The following is a 20,740-nucleotide window of genomic DNA, read 5'->3' as shown; positions in this document are numbered from 1 at the left end:
AACAGCACTTGTTCACCCAGAAATCCTCGGGAGCAAGGCCCCGGGTGATGCAAGACCGGCTGGATGGGGAGAACCAAAGAGCCTTGAGCTCCTTCTCCTACTCAAGTGGCTCTGCTGCATGAGACTCCTTGATATTCCCAGAGCCTAAGTAAGGCATGGAAGCAGTTTTATTACCAGACCGCTAACAAGTGATCAGCAGTAGCAGCAGCTCCTAAATCACAGCCCGCCTACTGATGCATCTTGCACGTGGCCATTGTAGTGGAGGCTGCTCACTACCACAAAGAACCAGCCTTGCCCAACATCATGGCTTTAAGAAGTGCAGTGGCAAGAAGCACTGAAATAAGAAATGGGAAGCTCATCAAGAACCAAGGCGGTATTTTCTTTACGGTATATTTTCTAACGTTCTGCCCAGACTAGCCTTTAATGCCTTCAGGTCTTGAGATACCTCTAAGATTCCCACCCCCCACAGCTTTGAATAAACTATTCCAGACAATGTTACGGGACTCTGCTTGTTTCTTGATGTTTAGACCCAAAAATAAAATGAATTTACACAAGGGTCACTCACGCTTCAGCAGAGAACCGGAAGCCAGTCCCATTTCCATCTGAAGTCCTCATGAAATGGTGGAAGGGAAGGCAGGATCCATGACAAATGCATAATTGCTCCTCCCAGTTTGGCTTATATTATCTACATTCTTGATCTTCACACGGTGCTCCACATTACAAACAGAGACCAGGTTGCCTAGATTTTTCTGCACGATTGTATGTGCTTGCGGTTTTGCCCTTGGCCGAACCCCACCAAATGCTCTTCTTTCCAAGACAGAATGTTCTCAATAATGACTATCAGCTATTTGGATTTTGACGGCCTTTCTTCTTTCCTTTCCCCACCCCCACCCCTTGGTTAAACAAAAGAGAAAGGCCCATTTATTACTCGCTCAGCAACTATTGTCTGAAGTCAAACAGGTATGTCGCCAAACAAACTGTGCCCGTCTGGAAAGCCTCTTCCCTCCAATGCACAGTCTGCACAAAACCAGACCGCAGCTGCCAACAAGGGCTTGTGCTAGCCAGGAGTTTCCTTGTTTGTATTGGCTTTGCCATCAGGACGAATGTCCTGGTAGAGAGCTGTGGCAGTCTGCAATAGCTATGCAGATAAGGGCTTATGACCCATCCCACTAAGAACACTGCATCATCTCCAGGGGCAGAAACAAATCCCCCTGGGAATACTGGTGACCATTCAAACCACCATTTTTCTAGTGTCCTCTGATCTCTGCATTTACATGGTCATATTCTTTCACTCCAGCTCTGGTAATAATAGCTGGCATGGGCATCGTACTGTCTGCTTCACAGCTTCTTATTAGCTTTATGAGCCAAGCTGTGGTACAGTGGTGTAAATCTGAAGCCATTCCAAGCAACAAAGGATGGATTCAGCTGCAAGGAACAAATCCCGTCCTTTGTCGTACAAGTGCTATCCCCACTGCTACGGGGCTTCTTCCTGCTGCACAAATTAGGCAGACATGCTTAACAGCAAGGGGTTGTTATCCACTGGACACGCTGCCAAGGGAAGGGGCGGATTCTCCATCTCTAGACGTCTTTGAATCGAGACCAGATGCCTTTTTGGAAATATGCCACTAACCAAACAGAAGTTATCAGGCTCAGTGCAGAGATAACTCTGTGCAGTTCAATGACCTGTGTTATGCATGCAGCCTGGCCAGGTGATCTGACAGTCCCTTCAACTCTGCAGCTCTTAGGATGCTGCAACCTATCAACCCAGTTAGTGCCCCCAGTGGGGCTTCCTGGGCCCAACTGGACACTATTTGTGCAGGGGCAGCTGCCCAGTCCACCAGGGTAAATGATGCTGTGGTGTTGCAGGCTGAAAGGGAGGGAAAAAAGAGGGGTTTTGATTTTAGAGATAGCAGTACGAGCCCCGCTGCAGGCCATACTCCCTCCAGAGTCACCACAGGGGTGGCTCTGAAGATCTCAGCATGGACAGCCCTGTCCCACTCCTCCCTGCCCTGAGCAGGTCAGATGGGCAGGTCAGACTGACTCTTCCCACTTATTTAAGCATCATCTTCATTCCCATGTCATTGAACTGCTATACTTGCTCTATTTTACTGAGTAAAAATCAGTGACTTGCTCAAGACGGTGAAAGAAGGCTACACGAGAGCCTTGGGTGCCAATAAACATGCTCGTTCATGTTCTAATTAGAGCACTCCAGCGTCACCTCACCGTCACATGTATTAAGCCTCCACGTGTTTCAAAATAGCCGCAGGGGTACTTTATGTAAACCACATCAAATAAGCTTTAGATAAAGCGTCCCCCATCCATTTTGAAACGTGTGGAGGCTTAATTGCTCGTGAGACTAAGCCATTTTAATTAGAGTGGCTGTCCAGGAACCACTCTAATTAAAACGGCCTCACCCCTGAGTATGTGTATAGGCAGCCCTCGTGTTTAGTTCAACCCATTCCAAAGCAGGGTGGATGGGATGGACTCGACTCCATTTTCCCTTTGCCTTTTTGGTTGCATTGTACAGGGCTGAGTCCAGCAGCCAAAGGATCACTTAGCAGCAGGTGCTAAGACTTGGGAAGACTTTAGAAGGACCCCGCCCTCCCTCCAGCAGTGGAAAGCCTCCTGAAGCTCCACCCTGCCTATTCTTACCCTGGGTTTCCTGGATTAACACAAAGCCATTTACCAGCAAAACCCCCAACCCTCCCTAATAATTAATCTTTTAAAAGGCAGTATATAGCAATACACTCTGGCACCTGATAGCATTACCTGCCTCATACAGTGATGCTTTCTGCTGACTCAGAATCATCCTTGAGATGAATACAGTAATCTGCTTTGTGCTTCCCACAGGCTCTTCTAGTCCTTCCTTTCCCACTGGGTATTTGCAGGGGAAATGGGCCAGGCCCTCTAGTTTCACTATATCTTTTCCACACTCCACTTTACGTGCACTCTTCATCCTTTCTTCCACAAGCCCTCATTTGTTGCACGTTTCCTTCTTGAATAACCTTTGCCATTCCTTCTTCAGCACCGTTTTCTTTTCTGGTTTTTAAAGCAAGACAAGGCTAGCCCTGTCTACACAAGGCAAACAAGCGCTTTCAATCATCCAGCATAAGACCTGCATATCGAGACCCAGGCCTGGGCCTGAGGAACCAAACTGCCTATTGACACGTAAGCGTGGGCTGGGCCAAGACGGTTTTATAGTCAGATTAAAACACATGCACAACACTGCAGACCAAGTGCCTGTCTGCCTTACAGCACTTTCTGCCATGTCTTAGTCCAACCCATAAGGCTGGCTAGGCCCTCCTATAGTCATGTTTAAACCATAGTTGCTGAATACGGGAAGGCAGTGCCATTCTTTACTGTCTTTTGCACAGTAAAACATTAACACACTGCAAACCGTAGCCTGTAGCAGGAGCTCCCAGTGTGCTCACTGTGTGGTCTAATAGCTACAGCCCTGGGCTGGGCACCCAAGCTACCAACTTCCATTCGCGGGTCCCTCCACTGTGTTTAGCCTCCGCTAGGCTATCTCCCACAAAGCAGCATCTGCCTTCCTTGAAAAGGGTGGAGGCTTAATTGCATTTCCAGTGCTTTGAAATTCCGGGATGAGCAGGAAGTTAGAGTCTGCAATTATAACCCTAAGTAGCTTCCTGCAGGGTATTAGCAAGCCAGGTCCCTTTCTTCTTTCTCACCTTCCCCCCAACTTCATTTGCAACCCAGAGAAAGAGAGAACAGCTCCAGACAGAAAGTGTTCTCCCCCTGGCCCGTTCCTCCTCCTCTCTCTCACATTCAGTCTCACATTCTTTATTACGAAGCATTTTGACACCATCCTGACAGGGTGCTGGGCACCCACACCTCGCACTGCAGTCAGTGGGAGAGGAGAGCCGTCTCGGAGGTGCTCATCTCCCGACAGAGAGCATATTTGTTTCGAAACCTGGCTGGCTTTTCTTGAAATAAAAAGGAGAGCATGTCATTTGTTGAATGATCTTGTCGCCTTTCAGCAAATCGTTCTGAGAGCTCCGCATCTGTACACGGGAATGCTACTGCACGGAGCCAAGCTTCTGGTTTTAACTAGATGCATTCACCAACTTTACTAAAACGCCAGCCCAATCATCATGTTAAACTTCAAAGCATAAAAGAAAATGGAGCAGCTGGCAAGAGTCGGGCAGATTTTAATCTTCCTCTTTTAGGGCAGTTCCTCAGCCCTGACTTATGAGTGCCTGGTGTGCAGACCTGTTTGTGCCCAATTAAACAGCATTTCATCAGGGCAAGGCAGACAGCGACTCCAAGCTGACCAGACTCTGGCACCTTCTGACGACAGGGAAAGGGAGATCAAAGGCAATCTCTAGATAGGGAAGCAAGTAAAGGCAGATCGTGATTCCTGGAGCTGGGGAACACTACCTGCCAGTGGGGTGCAATACAAAGGTTTGGCTGCATGGACTTGCGATGACCTGCAGAGCTCACGTGCAAGGGTCAGTCAAACCTCTGTGCCATCCTGCCACATCCTTTAGAAACACCACCCTCTTTAGAGAACTGTTATGGCAATTTAAGTCCCTGAATCACACACAGCCATGTTTTGCACTGACACATCCAGTGCAGAAGGCAACACATCAAAGTGCCTCAGCCAGCCAGCTCATCTTTGCACTCTCTCTCATCTGCCCCAGAAGAAGTGGAGGCCCATTAAAGCCTAGCTGAATAATTTAGGGCACCCACAGCTCCCACTGAAGTTGAGAAGAGGAGGGAGAGCCACAGTAGCAATTAAAGATAAAGAGGGACACAGCGATGTTCATTAGAGGGACTGAGAAGGCAACAGAGGTCACAACCATATATCGCCTACTTACCATGCCAGGTGATGACTTGCAGAAACATCCCGCACTACTCCACACATGCTACATCCCACACCAGAATCACCATTGCCTTCCCCTTAGTCTATGGACAGACTAATTAGGTCTGCTGAGAGGGGAGCTAGTTGGCTCAGGGGCTGTGCTGCACACACAGGACAACGCCACTTCCAGCTGGAGAATCAGTGCACACGTGACAGTGCGGCAGGCTTCCTCCGAGCACAGCCGGACACTGAGTCAGGGCCACAGACGGCCAGAAACTCCAGTGGAACTGAGTGTTTCCCCTTCAACTTCCCCAAACAGCACTGGCCAAAGTCAAGCGGAGAGGGAAAGTGGGCATGTAGGCCAAGGGCAAGAGGGTCAGCAAGAGTGCAGGAGGATGTGGGGATGTGTGTGAGGGCAGGCAGGGGAAGTGATGATGTGCAAGGGGGACCGAGAAGTGGGAAGAGGGCAGCATTAGGGTGACTGGGCCCCGGAGAAAGGGAAGCTCAGTTCTTTTCTGCCTCAGTCCCCCTGCATGCTGCTACGCTGCACAGTGAAGCCAAGACAGCAGGGCCAGGAGGGAGCTTCCAACCCCAAGGAAGATCTTAGGACCTCATAGGAAATTAGGGCTGGAAGGGAACTCACAAGGTCACCCAACCTCCTGCTCAGGGCAGCAGCATCCCTAACTAAACCATCAAGGGCCTGTCCAACCTGCTCTTAAACACTTCCAGGGATGGAGACTCCACAATCTCTCTGGGCAGCCTGTTCCAAGGCTGGACCACTCTTGTAGTCAGAAAGTTCCTCCTCATCTCCAGCCTAAATTTTCTTGGCCAAAGTTGGAGGTCATTGCTCCGAGTCCCATCCTCTGTGACAGCTGGGGACTAGCAATCTACCAGCAGGAACTGCTGGCAGATAAATCCAGCCTCTCAGAGCATGGACTCCTTGTGCCCAAAAGAATTGGTGCAAGCAAACTGTCTACAGAGGACGTGCAAAAACTGGCTAAGCTACCTCCCATTTCACAATGGACCCAGTTGCCTTGCCATTGATGGCCAGGTCTAGGGTCCATGGCCAGTAATGGCACAACAGTTACACTTGGGTGAGTTTTACACAGAAGGCAGGGATTCAACCTCTGTTGGTACTGCGGGCAAAGCATGTGATATATCCTCCCCAAAATGACAGCCCTTCTGTTTGACCTTGGGGCAGATTTCCTGAGAGTTTACAAGCAGATTTGCTAACTACATTCATTTTAAAGGGACTCCTTTCACAAATTTTGCTCTCAGGCATGGATCTCCTTTTGTCACGAATGATGATAATGGACTGTCTGTTTAGTTAAAACTCACACCCAGGCTACATTTCAAGAAACAAGGATACAATCAAGCTATGTCACTAATGACTCTTATATCTAATTGCCATGTCAGAGCCAGGTCACAAGCTCAGGTCACTTACCTATGACACCAGAAATACATCACTTTGTGTAAGGCCTGCACAAGTGATTAAGCATTTCTTCTTCTTGTTCAAAACTGAATGAGTTTTAAAAGAATTCCCTATTAGACGTGAAACCAAATTTGGCCCCTTTCTACTATGCAATATCCCTCTAAATGTTTGTTACTGGGAAACCGTTGTTAAAAATGGACAAGAAGTCTCATGTTTCATCTAATCAGCTGGTTGCCAGAGGGATTCAGGAAGGAATTTTCCTTTCTACCTATTCAGCCCTGTACAATTAGTTTGCTACATTACATGAGATTGGCTGCTTTCTTCTGATGTATTAGGGTGGCCCACTACTGCAGGTAATTGGGCTTGCTGTTTGATCTGCAGTAACAAAACCTGTATTCTCACTGTAGAACTGCCATAGTCTGAACTGCCAAAGTCTTAGCCAGGAGAGTTGAAGGGAACAAAACAGTTAAACATGGGTTGTCAAAGAAACTTCCTTGCCAACAGAAAAAAAAGGAGCCATTATTTTATCCTTTGCATTGCAGTTTCAAAAGCAATTTTTTTTAAGGTGGGAATTTTAATTTACAAAGGTGTGCGCACCCTTCATTGCAGCTGTGTTAGGCTGCAGAATTGTTGTTCGCATGGCTATTAGTTAAGGTTTCTGTCAGCACTTCCATGATAAACCTCTGCCTTCTTAGGATTTTATAACTGGGCCATAACATTTCACTTCCAGGCTAAGATTTATCAAGCAAGTCTCCCGAGACGATTCCTTTGAATTTTTGACACCCATAAGCTTAACGAAACCAAGCAGGGGCTTCATCCTGAAAGCCATCCATGCCTGGAACTCCAGTTGGTTTCGACGGGAGTTTTGGATGTCTGCTTGGAAGACTGGCTCTGAGAAATTCGCCAGTTTTGAGTGTGGGTTGATGCTCCTAAAATTCACAGAGTGGATTTTTTTTTTTTTTAGACACTGTGTGGACTTTAAAAAGTCCAATCAATCCTATAGCCTTCAACAGTGCTTAGTGGAGTGGGAATTAACAATGAATTTCGTGCATCTTGATCCGCACTATTTCCAGCACTCTTCCTGGGGATCTGCCCAGCAAAGTATATGTTCACATGATGGATCTACACACATACCTAACTGCTGTGCTGAAACAGAGCCCGAATCCACCAAACTATCACTCCACAGAGCATCATCTAGTCTGAACCTTCAGACACAAACATCTCCAGCCCAAACACTCTGCTTTACCTTCAGACACAAACATCTCCAGCCCAAACCCCCTGCTCTGAATCTCAGAAAGGTTTTAAAAAAAAAAAAAAGGAAAGGTTTAAAAAAAAAATCCAGATGCAATCATTCCCCTAAGAGCCTCCATTGCCCTGCCTGCTCCAGGCACAAGCTTTTATGGGAGGCTTACAGCAGAGGAGCAGCAGTCACTCGAGCCATGTTTGTAGGGCAGGTGATCAAGTTGGAAGTCATTTCTAACACGCACTCATGCTGTCTGGGATGTTTACATTTCGCAAAACAATCTAAAGCTTGTAGATGAAACAGAGAAACGTCCAAATCCGTTGCAATAGTGAAACTTAGATCTTTTCTAAGCTCTGTTACACTGCACCCTCTTGGGTAAACACCACGCCTGGGTGCACTCAGTCTTATTCGTACAATCCTAGTCGCAAAACTCAGCAGATAAATTATTCACGTACACTTGTCTATGGACTGTGAGCTCCTCCCAGAATAGATTAGTTTTCTCCCGTGTTTGGAAAGTGCCTACCACGTAGTACACTACCACAAATATATACACACATACTTTCTTGTCGTTCTTCTTCCTCTAGAACCAAGGAATACTGAAGAGAGCACAGCAAGCTATTGCCTCCAAGCAGTGATCAGTGAACTGTTATTTGCAAACTGATACTCAGGCAATAAAAAGTTGAGATGCTACTTGCCAGATTCTGCTTTCACTCACCACCCGTGTCTATCCAGAGTAACTTCACCAACTCTGATCAAGTTGGGCGCTTGTATATGTGATGGGAGTTTAGCCCTTCAGGGTTGCATTCTATGCCCCCTAAATTGAAACAGTGAGTTTTTAATGGAAACAATGGGTTTTATTTTTCCATCACTGTATACACATCATTGTCCTGGTGGCCACAGGTGCCTGCTGAAGGCAGAATTGTCGAGGGGCCTGATCCTTTTTGTCGGCGGAGGGGAATGAGCCAACAGATGAATGGCTGTGATGTTCCAAGTTGCAACATTGCAAACTCAACTGCATTTTCACCAACTAAACCACATCCCGATGTAATCTCATTTAAACCCCCCCAAACTTGCATACGCATAACATGTGATGCCATTTAGTCACACAAAGGGAAATTTTCATCATGTGTACATGGTAACATTGTCACAAGTACAAGTACCCATTATTCTGGATTTAAACCAGTGCCATCAGGATCAGAATCTGGCCTCACTCCACTTAGGCTCCATCAGCATTCTCCTGGAGCACCCATACCTCCTTCTGGCTTGCCTTCCCATGGAGTTTCACAGGAAAACCTGATGTTTACTGGGCACATACAATGATTTATCTCTTCTTAACAAACCACACAGCACAAAACATGCTCAAGTGTTTAGCTGGAACTAAGTGAGTTTCATGTAAAACAGAAATCAACACAAGCATTCTTCACTTCTCACTTTTGAGGTAAATACCATAGCTAGATTTTTAAAGAGAATGGAAATACGTCATAACCAGTAATAACACACACAATTCTACTGCACATATTAAGAGAAAAGATAGTCAAATGTCATGCTTCAAGACATCAGGAGTCAAGAAGGAATCTTCCAACGTGTGCAAAGCATTGCAATGATTGGCTGCTTGCACTGTTTGGATTCCCAGTTCTTTAGGTATTGGTCAAGGCATACTTAAAAAAAACTCAACCGTTCTGCTTTGGCCTGGCAACTTCTTCATTCTCTCTCTCAGTTCAGGCTTCTGCTGCTTTTCTCTTATTTCTACTTCATTAAAACGCCTGTCATTTAAGGTGACAGTGCGGGGGTCTAGATTTTTTTATTTTCATGCATTTAAGGTAATTTCACTCTCACAGCTTTTGCTCTGCCCCTGCACATGCTTACAGACATGCCCAAAATTATGCACAGAACCAATCCCATTGATTTGGACAGGACTACTTGCACGCACAACTGTTTGCAGGATTTGGGCATCGGTGATACCGCCTGAACAACCAAGCTCCCTCCCCCATCAAATGATGATTGTCATTTATAGACACGGGCCCAGGGTGTTTTAGAGGCACTTAAGCAATATTCTGCTCAGTGCTGCGGCACCAGACTGACTCAGGAGCCTAAGTCCTACTGAATTCCAATGAGACCTAAGCACTCAAGTGCCAAAGTCAGTTTGCAAACAAGACGTATCCTTCCAAATCAGCAGGCTGGTGCAGTGCTAAGTGGAGCAGCACCTAGCAAGCTTCAAATATCTGGGCCATGATAATTTTCCATTCTCAGAAAACACAGAGCAGAAAAGACATATTCAGAAAACAAGCACTGGGTCCCCAGACAGGACTGGCTGCACTCCCCAGCTTTTCCAAGAGGAGAGTTTGCTTAAAGCCCTCCTCCCCCAAAACAAAAGGGAAAGGAAAAATTAAAACAGATCTCAACAGAGAGGGAGGGAGAGAAAAAGGGACAGAGCTAAAAGCTACAGAATGACAGGCAGGAATGTTCTTTCATGTCTAACAGCATCCAAACGCCAGTAGCATGCATCATAAACTCTTAGCCTACCATACAAAGAGGGTGCCCCAAAATGGTACCTGCAAGAGGTCTCTCGGAAGGAGATGTTTAAATCCCAGTGGGTGTGTATCCTGTTGACAAACAAACAGAGAGGTAAATGACAGGTGCCCAACACGGCATGTCCCCCAACTAGAGAGCAGCTCTCACAGCAGCTAACCCAGGCTTCTCTAAGGCTCCCTCTCCCCTGAGCTCATCCCCACCCCTGCCACTTCCCTGAACCGCATGGTGCTGCAATCAGGCATGCTGCACACACGCCAGCCCCGAGAGTCCCCAGCAGGCCCTGCCGTGTGGTCAATTAGGGCCCGGCAGGTGATCTGCACAGCAACGAGAGAGCTCCTTGCACCTGCACGCAGCCACACTAATAGGCGAGGGCAGCTGCAAGATGTTGTCTCAACTAATAGGACATGCTCAGGGGAAGCAGAGCAGGCTCCGCGCTGACATTTTATTAAGAAAACCCAAATATGTCTGTACTGCATCCCCGCCTCTGCTCCCCGCCCCGGCTGCAAATACATTATTAGCGATTTCCCACCTTGGAAATTAATTTTACATATTCTGTCACTCCAGCTGATGACAAGCGGGAGCTGCGGAACCCAGATGAACAACGGCCTAAATTTAGACAGTGACGGGCAACTGGGATTTTTTTTCCCCTGTGCTCTGCACAGGCAGCGCCTATCCAGATCCAAATGGGCTAGGTCGGGCTCTTTGACCCTTTGCTGCAAGTCAGCTCTGAGTGTCACCCAGAGGTGTCAATTTTGCCTGCAAAGGGGCTGCTGCCCCCCTGCTCAGTCAGGCCAATGTGCTTGAAAAGAATCACAAGACATCAGGGGCCAAATTTTCAAGTGAGTTACTACCAGCTTCTGTTTGCCTTCACCCCTCCCCCCAACCCAACCCAACCCAACCCAACCCAACCCAGCCTTTTGCATCTGTCGGTAAAAACACTGGCTATTAGCAACGTGTGCAAATTAGCTTCTGCTGATGGCTGTTCCGGAGAGCAGTAAGCAGATATGCCTAAAAAGACTGCAACTGAGGGAGGACTAACGCAGATCTGCTTGATAAGGAACAGTGCCTCTGGCCTCCCAGGTCACCTGGCTCTGGCCTCCATTGCACACTTTAAGCACGTGCCTGAAGCCCATCAATTTGCGCAGACCCCACTGGAGTCACCAGGAATCGTTCTATTGACTCAAGGGCTTTGAATCAGGCACGTGGACATGAGCAATGCAGTCAATGAGACTTAAGCCCTGGCTTAAGTGCTTTGCTTTAAACGTGCACTTAAGTGCTGCATTGAACAGGGCTTCTGCTTCAGCTCCCGCCCCAGGAATCAGTGAAAACAACATTTAATAATATCACATCTGAGGCACAGGGTCCTAGGAGCCTAAGAACCAATGAGGCAAGCTAACCTCCATGGCTAAGTACAGACAGTCAAAAAGCCCGAGGCTGAATCAATTCCATTTCCACAGGTTAGTCTACGCTGTGCAGATTGAACTGATAAGCAAGTGAACAGACATTAACTTTTCATTCCAGAAATGCAGCCACATGCCTGCAGTGGCCCAGGCCAGAAGCCAGGGGACGCTAGAGCATGCCTCCCTGGCCTGCTGGAGTAGATGGCTTGAATCTAGAGGGGATCTGGGACAGAAGTTCAATAAACTGATTTAACCTAAATTAGTTAAGTCTGATACTACATCCATCCAGGTTTATCTTACACTGGTTTCAGCCATTTTGAAAGCGGGTTTATGTGCACTGAACTTCTGTTGTGTAACAGGTTTGAATCAGTTTCCGATCACTTATGCTGGTTGAATGTGTAATTTCTGTCCCCAGCCCATGTGCTTCCTGCAAGGCTTGCTCAGAAAGGGAGGCTGGTTGTTTCTTTTGGGGGTCTATCACGTCTTTGCAGCACGTGAAGTTTCACCAGTGAAATTGTGCTCGGGATCATATTTATTAATTAATAAAATAGGAGCCCAATCTTCGCATGGAATTGCTTAGGAAACCGGCTTCAGAGTTCTCTACAGGATTACGGGTAAGCATGGCTCTCACTCACTGCAAGGGGATGTGGGTAAAAGATGCCCCCTTACTCCCTCACTGTGCTGCAGATGGCAGCCATGGGGCAGGGTGAGGACAGTTTCTGTGAGGCTACAGCCTCCACCCCCAACCAGGTAAAAGCAGGCAGGCAGGGGTAAACAGAGCCCCAGTTGCATGGTCTCATCAGCATGCCAGGTAGCACAGTACAACCAGCAGCCAGAGAGAAGTCACCCCCACCCAGGAAAGGGCTGGCACCATGAGCGAGGTGCCTAACTGCAACACCCTGCCTGGCCCCTGCACTACTTTCTGGGGCACAACAGCTATGCACAGACCATCACTCAGGGTGAGAGGGAATCTGTCATCTGGTCATATATGAGCTGGAGTAGGGAGTAGCCACAGCAGTAAGGAGTTGGCGGAGCTGACCGTGCTGAACACAGCAGAGACTCGATGGGGCTGCTGCCTGCCACAGTGAGGTCCTCCCAGAGCCCACTTTAAGCAGGGCCAAACCAGAAGAGACAGTTTTGCATCTGGAACACATGTCAAGCAATGGATGAGAAGCTGCACTGGCCAAAAGAAATGCTGTGCCCTCATCTAACTCATTACATGTGCCTGCCTGGTCTACACGGCCCTTCCAAACTCGGCAAGTTCTTCTGGAAGGAAAAAAAGGCAGAATTCCCCAGCTCTTGGTCTGAAGCCTTCCTTTCCAGCTCACAGGCTTGACTCTGCATCTATTTTAAAATACCATATTTTCTAGCATACAACACCTTTTTTCTTAAATGCCAGCCACTGGAGATTGCAGTGTATCTTATGTGTGAGAAATACGGTAAGAACCATTTCTGCCAGGAGGGACACAAGTAAAAATAAAATCCTCATGGGGAGCAAAACAGCATGCAGGGCCTGCTCCCTAGCTGGAGCTGTTGCTACTCAGATACCGACTACAAGATCCTGTTTTCTTTCATTCTGCCTTTCAAAAACAAGATGCAAATTCTATTTTGGGGTGTGTGGTATACAAGGAAATACAGTAGCTGATTTCAGTGGTGTCAGCATATGGATACAGAGAAGTGACAGCAAACGTCAGGCTTTTCAGCTTGGGGAGATGCTTTTATTGCTGCTTTGCAATGCGCTATCAGCTCTAACAGCTCAGACCTCATCCCACACACTGACCCTGAAGCTGACCTTACTCTTTACACCTTTCACATTTGCCGTAGGCCTTGTGCCTGCCTTTCATCTCACAGACCCTCCCCTCCATTCTCTTGCTCTCTGTGAAAATGCATGCAGTGCTGGCTTGGAGTGCATACCTTCCCCACCTTTTTGGTTATACAATTCCCTTGCCTTTCTGGTGGCTTTTCAGGAACATGAGCATAAATGTTGTTTCCAGATCAGATCAATAGGCCACCAAGAAAGAGAAGTCTGGAGTAGAGGAGGAGGAGGAAAATTTGGGCTTGGCCCTGACCTACATTTAGTCTGAAGAAGAGAAGACAGATAGGAGATTTAATAGCAGCCTCCAACTACCTGAAGGGTGGTACAAAGTGGACAGAGCTGGACTGTTCTCAGCAGTGGCAGACGACAGAATGAGGAGCAACGGGCTCAGGCTGCAGCAAGGGAAGTTTAGGTTAGATAAAAGGAAAAACTTTCTCACTAGAAAGTTAGTAAAGCACTGAAACAGGTTACCTAGAGAGGTTATGGACTCTCCATCCTTGGAGGTTTTTAAGACCTGGGTAGACAAAGCCTTGGCTGGGATGATGTAGTTGAGGATGGCCCTGCTTGGAGCAGGAGGTTGGACTAGATGTGACCTCCTGAGGTCCCTTCTGACCCAAATTTTCTATGATTCTACATGCAAATTAAACACCACATTTGTCTGGTTAAAATCTTATGATTTCTCTTCCAATAGGAAAAAAAAATGCAACTCAAAATAGTTGACACTGAAGTGATCTGCTCCTCAGGCTGCTGCTGGCAGCATGCATGTCTCACCCAAGGGATCTACAGAACCAATGCAAGAGCCAAATTCTACTGTGGACCAGGGATGCTACTCCCAGGACACTAAAGGGGCCTAGGGTGCACCAGAAAGGAGGACATGTTCCAGTAAAATGCAGTTTTCCTAGAGTAAAATCTTCACGCACGTGCGCATGCACATGCACACACACACACACACACACACACACACACACACTCATTCGAATTGGGATGATAGCCGCCGGCTCGCTGCAAAACACAGTAACAATGGGAGACACCTTTCCTATTCATGACTGTGGGAGTTTTAACGTAACCAGGGTTCAAATGACACTCCGACTCTTGTGGGGGGTCTGCGGCGGTGGCAGCCAGAAGACAGAAGGAGCCACTGCCGCTGCCGCCTGAGCTGCTTTGAAAGGCGCGGGGCAAACTGGGGGCTCTGACCTCTTATGCGGGGGCTCAGCTCCCCCAAGCCTCCCCTGTATTTCGAACTCTGAATATGACTGAATCCACTGCATTGCATACCTGCCCCTCTGTACATGGGCACAAGTGGCACAGCAATGGGAAAACTGCAGCTGCACCCTGCAACCCTGCAGGGAACCAATGCCTGGTCCAGCTGGGTGCAGGCAGTTTCTCCATCCTCATCCTCCGACCATCATGCAGAGAATTATCTAGTCAGCCCTCTCGGCACACCTGCAAGGTAGGGAGGACAAGATTGTCCTTTCACTACAATGTGATTGATGGGGAAACCAGAGCAGAGAGGCGATGCGACATGTCCTGCTCAAGGTGATGGGCGGGGGAGACACACCAGTGTTAGAGCAGAGACAAGCACCCAGCTGTCAGCCCTTGGCTCTTTCAGCTCTGCATTATCTATCAGTCCAGGCACAAGCTTCCTGTAATCCTATGCACAACTTCTCAGGGTTCACTACAGCAAGCAACAGCCCCAGAAACCAGAGTGGGACCCCATACATAAGACCAAGGAAGCTTCTATAGTGGGGTGCAATGTGGCTGCCCATCTCAGTGCAATGCCTGCATCGGTGTGTGGTGGGCTGAGGGGTGGGAAAGCCTTTTGCTCTGGGGACAGCACAGACCTGCCTGGAGGCAGGGATCCGCATGGAGACAGCTATCAGCCGAGATGGATGATTAAACCCCCATATTTAGACAAATGAATAGGTGAGAATGAAATTAAATCCTAATTATCTTTTTCGGGGGTTTTTTCTGAGGGGGAAGCTGCTCCGCCCGGCGCCCGCACGCGTTTCTATGGAGTTATCTCCAATTAGATTTCTGAGCCTAATGCACGCTCCGCTTTAACGGGTTATTCATTCAATTGAAATCAAATTACTAATAATTTGCAAGCTATCAGCTACGCGAGCCGTCCTCGGCGTGCTCGCAGAGCGGGGAGCCTGAGCCAGTTCCTTACAAATTAACAACACAAAAAAAAAATCGCAGGCGAGCAAGCGGCAGCACTGCCGCCGCTCCCTCCCCCACCTCCTCCTCCACCCCGATCGCAGGCGAAGCGTGATCCATTCTAACGCCTTTAATAAATGTAGCCAGATGGGCCCCACGGCCACGGGAGGTGGCTGGTTTGTAAAAGGAGCGAGGAAGCAGGTGAAGCGACCGGCCTGCCAGGTTTCTCCCCGAGTGAGGAGAGAGTGACGCAGTGGGTCTTGTTTTAACCTATATTATATGGATATGAAACGAGCAAAAAAAAATGAACAGGAAAGGCCTTGGCAAGACGAGGCGTCTCTGGGGCCCGCTGTGGAATGAGATCCAGCCTGGAGAGCAAGCGCCAGAGATGGCAAAATAACAGAGTGCAGCTGGGATACTCATCGCTGGTCCCTCCGCTCCACCTTGGCCCCGTGGCCCCTGCCTGCTTCCAGCCCCAGGGGGGAAACGCTGCTGGGACCGGAAGAAGGAATCACACAAATCTCTGCAGGGACCCAGCGCCCAAGAGGCAAAAACCATGGTCTGTAGCTGACTTTCTACTGCAGTGTCCAGCATGCTTCCCCACAGTCCCATCACCCCACTGCATCCTTTGCAATGACCGACCGCATGGTAGGGAAGGACCGGGAATGGAGATCAGCAGTTGTCTGGACAAACAGGTCACCTCTTCAGGAGAAAGAAGACCACTCAAGGGCAGACTCCATAGTCCCAACTGACCAGTTTCCAGCCCCACTGCTTATCAAAGACCACTCAAGGGCAGACTCCATAGTCCCACCTGCCCAGTTTCCAGCCCCACTGCTTATCGGTTAAATATTTTCAGAGCAGGGAAAACCCCCCAAATCCTTGGGCTTAGAGGGAATTCGTTGGAGGAAGTACAGCAAGAGAGGACAGAGACTTCCCAAAGAAAGGCCTGATCCAAAGCCCGCTGTGGCCACTGGGAACCTTTCCAATGACCACACTGAGTTTGGTATCAGGCCCCATATCAACCACCCAGTTTGGGAAAAGCAAAGCATGGCCAAAGCAGCTGGCATTGCAACAGGAGATGCTGCAAATCTTCCATTTGGAAGAAAACACATGCAGCCGGCACTCCCAGAGCAGCTGTGCGTGTGTAAGAGCCTTCCCGCATCTCAGCTCCTACGACCTCCCTGCCACAGGGATGGTCCAAAACACCCGACCACCCCTAACGCTGTGGTGAGCCCAGCGTCATGTTCCCACTAGGAAGCCGAGAGCTTGGGGAGGTGCGGACCTGTGAACCAGAGACCTGGCACGTATTCCCTACCCTGGAACCCAGGTGCTGCGTGACGCCGATGGCAACCCACTTTGGCTCTCTCAGCCTCCCTGGCTCTGTTCATACAGCTGGGACTGCAACACTTGCCCACCTCTGCCATATATTTTAGGATCCCCAAAGGGCAGGTTCTGCCTCCATAAAAACCATCAGCATCTATAGCAGAGGCAGGGTGTGTTGCAGCAAAACTCCTGAGCCATGAAGCCACAGTTTGCTGTGCAGAGGGGCAGGCAGGCTGGGACAGGGTCTGCCCTTGTTCTGTCTCCAGTCTTGTATCCATGTCTGACTCAGGAAAGGATTTTTCACCCTTTGTCACATTTTATCCTCCAGTATCGTGGAGGCATAAGTAGCTATTTCCTCTCCCTCTCAAGTATTAGTCCTCATTAGGCCGTCTGTGGCTTCCTGGTGCTCTGGCCTGAATCCAGCCTTGGCTTCCCAGATGGATCTTTAATTTATTTATTGATTGGGGTGATTATTATTAAGCCACGCGCAGATCAGACAAAAAGAGGGGTGGGGAGGGAGAAGCAGGGAGGGAAAGGAAGGGGAACGAGGAGCACAGCAGACGACCGCCTCAAGCTCCAAATGCCGGGATACCTCGCCAGCAAGAGGAGGGACTCCCTGACCACCCTCCAGTTGGTACCTATTGCTGAGCGGCTGCAGAGCCTGCTCCGACAGTCTGGCTCATTAGCATCGCCGCAAGTATTTCCTGCTCTGCCGTTTCTCGCTCTTTCCAGCAGCTCCGAGCTGGCAATGGAAGCAGCCCTGCCTTGCACGCGAAAGACGAGCCAGCTTGGACTGTTCCCCAGGGTGCAAACCAGGATGGCTGGCTCCATCGGCTAGATGAGGAGCAGATGATGATGGGCACCGCTGCGTCGTGCCACCAGGATGAAATGCAGGCAGGCCCACGGACTGCAGGAAGCAGAAATTTCTATGCAGCTGCCATCCAATGGTGCCACAGGGGCCCCACCACGAGAGGGTGAGGAAAATAGAGCCATGAACGTGGCACGCTGCCCCACGGACGCTATGGGACCTGAAAGCTCAGTGCTAGAGGCAGGTGCATGAGACAGATACAACAGGAGGCCTTTGGTTTGAACTCCAATCAATTAGCAAGTCAAAGAGCAGCAGCCTTATGGGATGTCAGAAATAGCTTCCCACTTAGCGAGGGAGGCGTGGGGAAGGCTGACGGCAGTTCCCCATTAAGGCTGAGTGGAGGTCACCGACTTTGCTATTAGGAGATGGAAGCCAAGGGGAATGGTGCCAGGAGCCCGTTCTCTGGGTGGGGGGGAACAACATCTCCTTCCTCGCACTCTCCGTGCAAACCCCAGCATGCAGAGATTCATGGGGCCAAGCAGCGGGAAGGGAGGTTGCAGAGGCCACAAAATGCATGATGTCTGCCCGTCACGAGACAGCGTCTCCATTCCCAACGCTGCCCTTGTTAGCTTGAAGTCAGGGACTAGGAAAGGCACAAATACCTGAAGAGGCCTCCCCCGGCCAGAGGAGAGGTCTCAGGGCGAGTGGCAGGGGGGGAAGGAGTTTCGAGCAGCAGCGGGAGGGGGGGCTCCAGGAACCTCCGCCCGACAGCACGAGTGCTGGTCTTCATTAGCATCATGGTTACAGGCCCTTCTCCCTTTTTTTTTTTCTTCAATGCTCCAATTTCTTCAGGAAAAAATTGCTTTGATTTTGGAATTTGGCAAGTGCTCCAGCCCCTCATGTGGTCTCATTATGCAATCTGCTGCTGCATTTGCTCTCGCTTGCTTTTTTACAAAAAGAATTTCAAAGGCGTTTCTACCACGCACAGCAATTCGCACGTATCTTGCCCATCACTCAGGCCAAAATACATATTTGCTCGCTAGCCAGAGACGACTCCTTCAGAGCCTTTACGGCTGGTCAGGTCAAAAACTTCTATTGGTTTTAGCAGGTGCTTAAGTATTATTGCTTCTTATTATTAGCTATGCCATTATGGTCTGCCGGGGAATTATCCAAATGTGCGTTTCTACCAGCCGTTATGTCCCTTTGTGTCAAAGCTCAGATGCTTTCATTAGATGCTACATTTAAAAGAAGGAATTAAATTCACATGCACGCTACAAGCCCCAAAGTTCAACCGTCTGGTTGAAACCACATGGAGGCTGGGAAATGTACCGTTAATGCCAACTCTTTCTACTTTAGTTGCCCCACGGTCCTGACACAACACAGTAACACCGCTGTCTGGACATCCCTGTGCTATTTAGACATGGTGGCATTCCTGAAAAGCATTTTCAACCCGAACTCTCCGCTCATGTGCTCTGGCTGGTTTAGACCAGCTGCTCAGCACTCCAGGTCTGGATTCTCCTGCAAGCCCAGATGAGGCTGATCCCTCAACTCCTACTGAAGGTAGGAATCACTGCCCTGTTGTCCTAGTTTGCACCCCTAGCAAACCCACCAGAAGGGCTACAGGGAAAAGCAGAGGTTGTGAGGGAAGGGCAGCTTAGCCAACAAGCCTTCACAAGAGGAAAAGTCTTCAGGAAGCCAAAAACCCTAACTTGGACCTGGTCTATGCAGCGTTTTGGATCAGTATCACCATTGCAATGTGATTTCTACTGCAGTAACTACCCATGTAAAGCCCCTAGCATGGACCCAATCACCAATGTATAAGTTCCCTTCCCTATGTCAAAAAATGTGATTTAGTGTCAATATACGTGCATCCAGACTTGGAGCCTATATGCAACCTGTGTGTGTAGACAAGCCTGTATAAAAGCATGACTTTGGGGGACCAAAACCCTGGATACAAAAGGAAAAAGGTCTTTTAGTGGCACTGCCCCAAAGACTTCCAGTGCTCGCTGCTGGAAAGCCTTCCTCCGACCTCCATCTCTAGGATCAAGCATTACAGCGTCAACCTTTGCAGAGGCATCTGGTTATAGGAGACAAGATTTTAAGCCTTCTGTTTCCCAGACGTGAGGCTTGAGCACGGAGCGCTAATTAGCACACCATGGCTAAGCAGGGCTCAATGCGTCTTACTAAAAGATGCATAAAACCCCTCCTGGCCACCAGCATTTGTACGGAGCTGGCCCAGTCTCCTGTCAGCTGAACGGCTGGGTTTCCAACTTTGTTAGGAGTGCCTAAGTTAGCAAAGCTGCTAAGGCAATACGCTCTGTCCCACTCCCATATACTTCCATTCCCTGGAAATGAGGGAGTGAGGATACCTGGGTTTCTGCCGTGCTTCTGAGTGAGTGGCAGCTTGAGAGACACCTAAGAGCACCCCAGCACCTCCAAGATTGACTGGCACGTAGCAGGGTGACAAGGCCTATCCCTGCTAGTGCCAGCCTCTGGCACTAGCAGGGACCCATGGGTCAGGTAGTAAAAGCCCTCATCATCTCCTTAATCTGTCCAACCATATCCACTTTTGGGGTGTCCTAAGTTGAAAGCTGCACTAGCTGATCCTCCCCACATGGGCACTCCAAGAGCACCGGGATCCTGGTGTCCCATTGCCCAGCAAAAGGCACTCACAAAGTGGCTCAAAGGGCTCTGTCTAAGCTCGCACAGCAAGACAATGGCAAAGGAGCACAAAAGATGCCTGCCCCAACCTCCAAGGTCCTGGTAAGGGTCCTCTGGAGTCAGTACCAGAGAGGGAACAAGCTGTGCAATGGAAAAGAAATCAGAAAATGAGGCAGAGTCCCAAGGGTTGCACTGGGAGGGAGGGAGGGAGGGAAGGAGGGAGCCGACTGTGGGGTGTAGGGACAAGAGAGCAACACACTGAGATCTGCTTGGGTTCTGCCCTCGCTCTCTTGCAACCACAGCTTATCCTATTTCTTCCTCTCCATTGGTGGCAATAAAACCCTGGCCTAATCCATCAGCACCCCAAGTGGGGGCAGCAACAGGGGAATGAAAAACAGAAAGCAGATGGGGCACCGTCTCTGCCCAGCCCCAGCTGTCACGTCTGCTCCACGTCTCGCCGGCTGTGGAACCAGCCTGGCCATACCCCTCCTTCCCACCCCCCACCCTGTCCCACGCTGCTAATGACAAGAGAGAGCAGAGCCAGAG

General features: G+C 49.2%; 1 protein-coding gene across 1 annotated transcript in view; it reads right to left on the bottom strand.

Annotated features, from left to right (window-relative positions):
* The window catches only part of SAMD11 (sterile alpha motif domain containing 11), a 154,855-nt gene that overhangs the window by 80,948 nt on the left and 53,167 nt on the right, over positions 1–20,740 (bottom strand). The window contains exon 4 of the mRNA XM_025198138.1: positions 10,050–10,100. Within this exon, the coding sequence (XP_025053923.1) occupies positions 10,050–10,100 (51 nt within the window). The remainder of the gene's footprint in view (positions 1–10,049; positions 10,101–20,740) is intronic.

Source organism: Alligator sinensis, unplaced genomic scaffold, assembly GCF_000455745.1.
Source record: "Alligator sinensis unplaced genomic scaffold, ASM45574v1 scaffold569_1, whole genome shotgun sequence".
Lineage (NCBI taxonomy): Eukaryota > Metazoa > Chordata > Crocodylia > Alligatoridae > Alligator > Alligator sinensis.
This window is presented reverse-complemented; position numbering and strand designations above follow the sequence as displayed.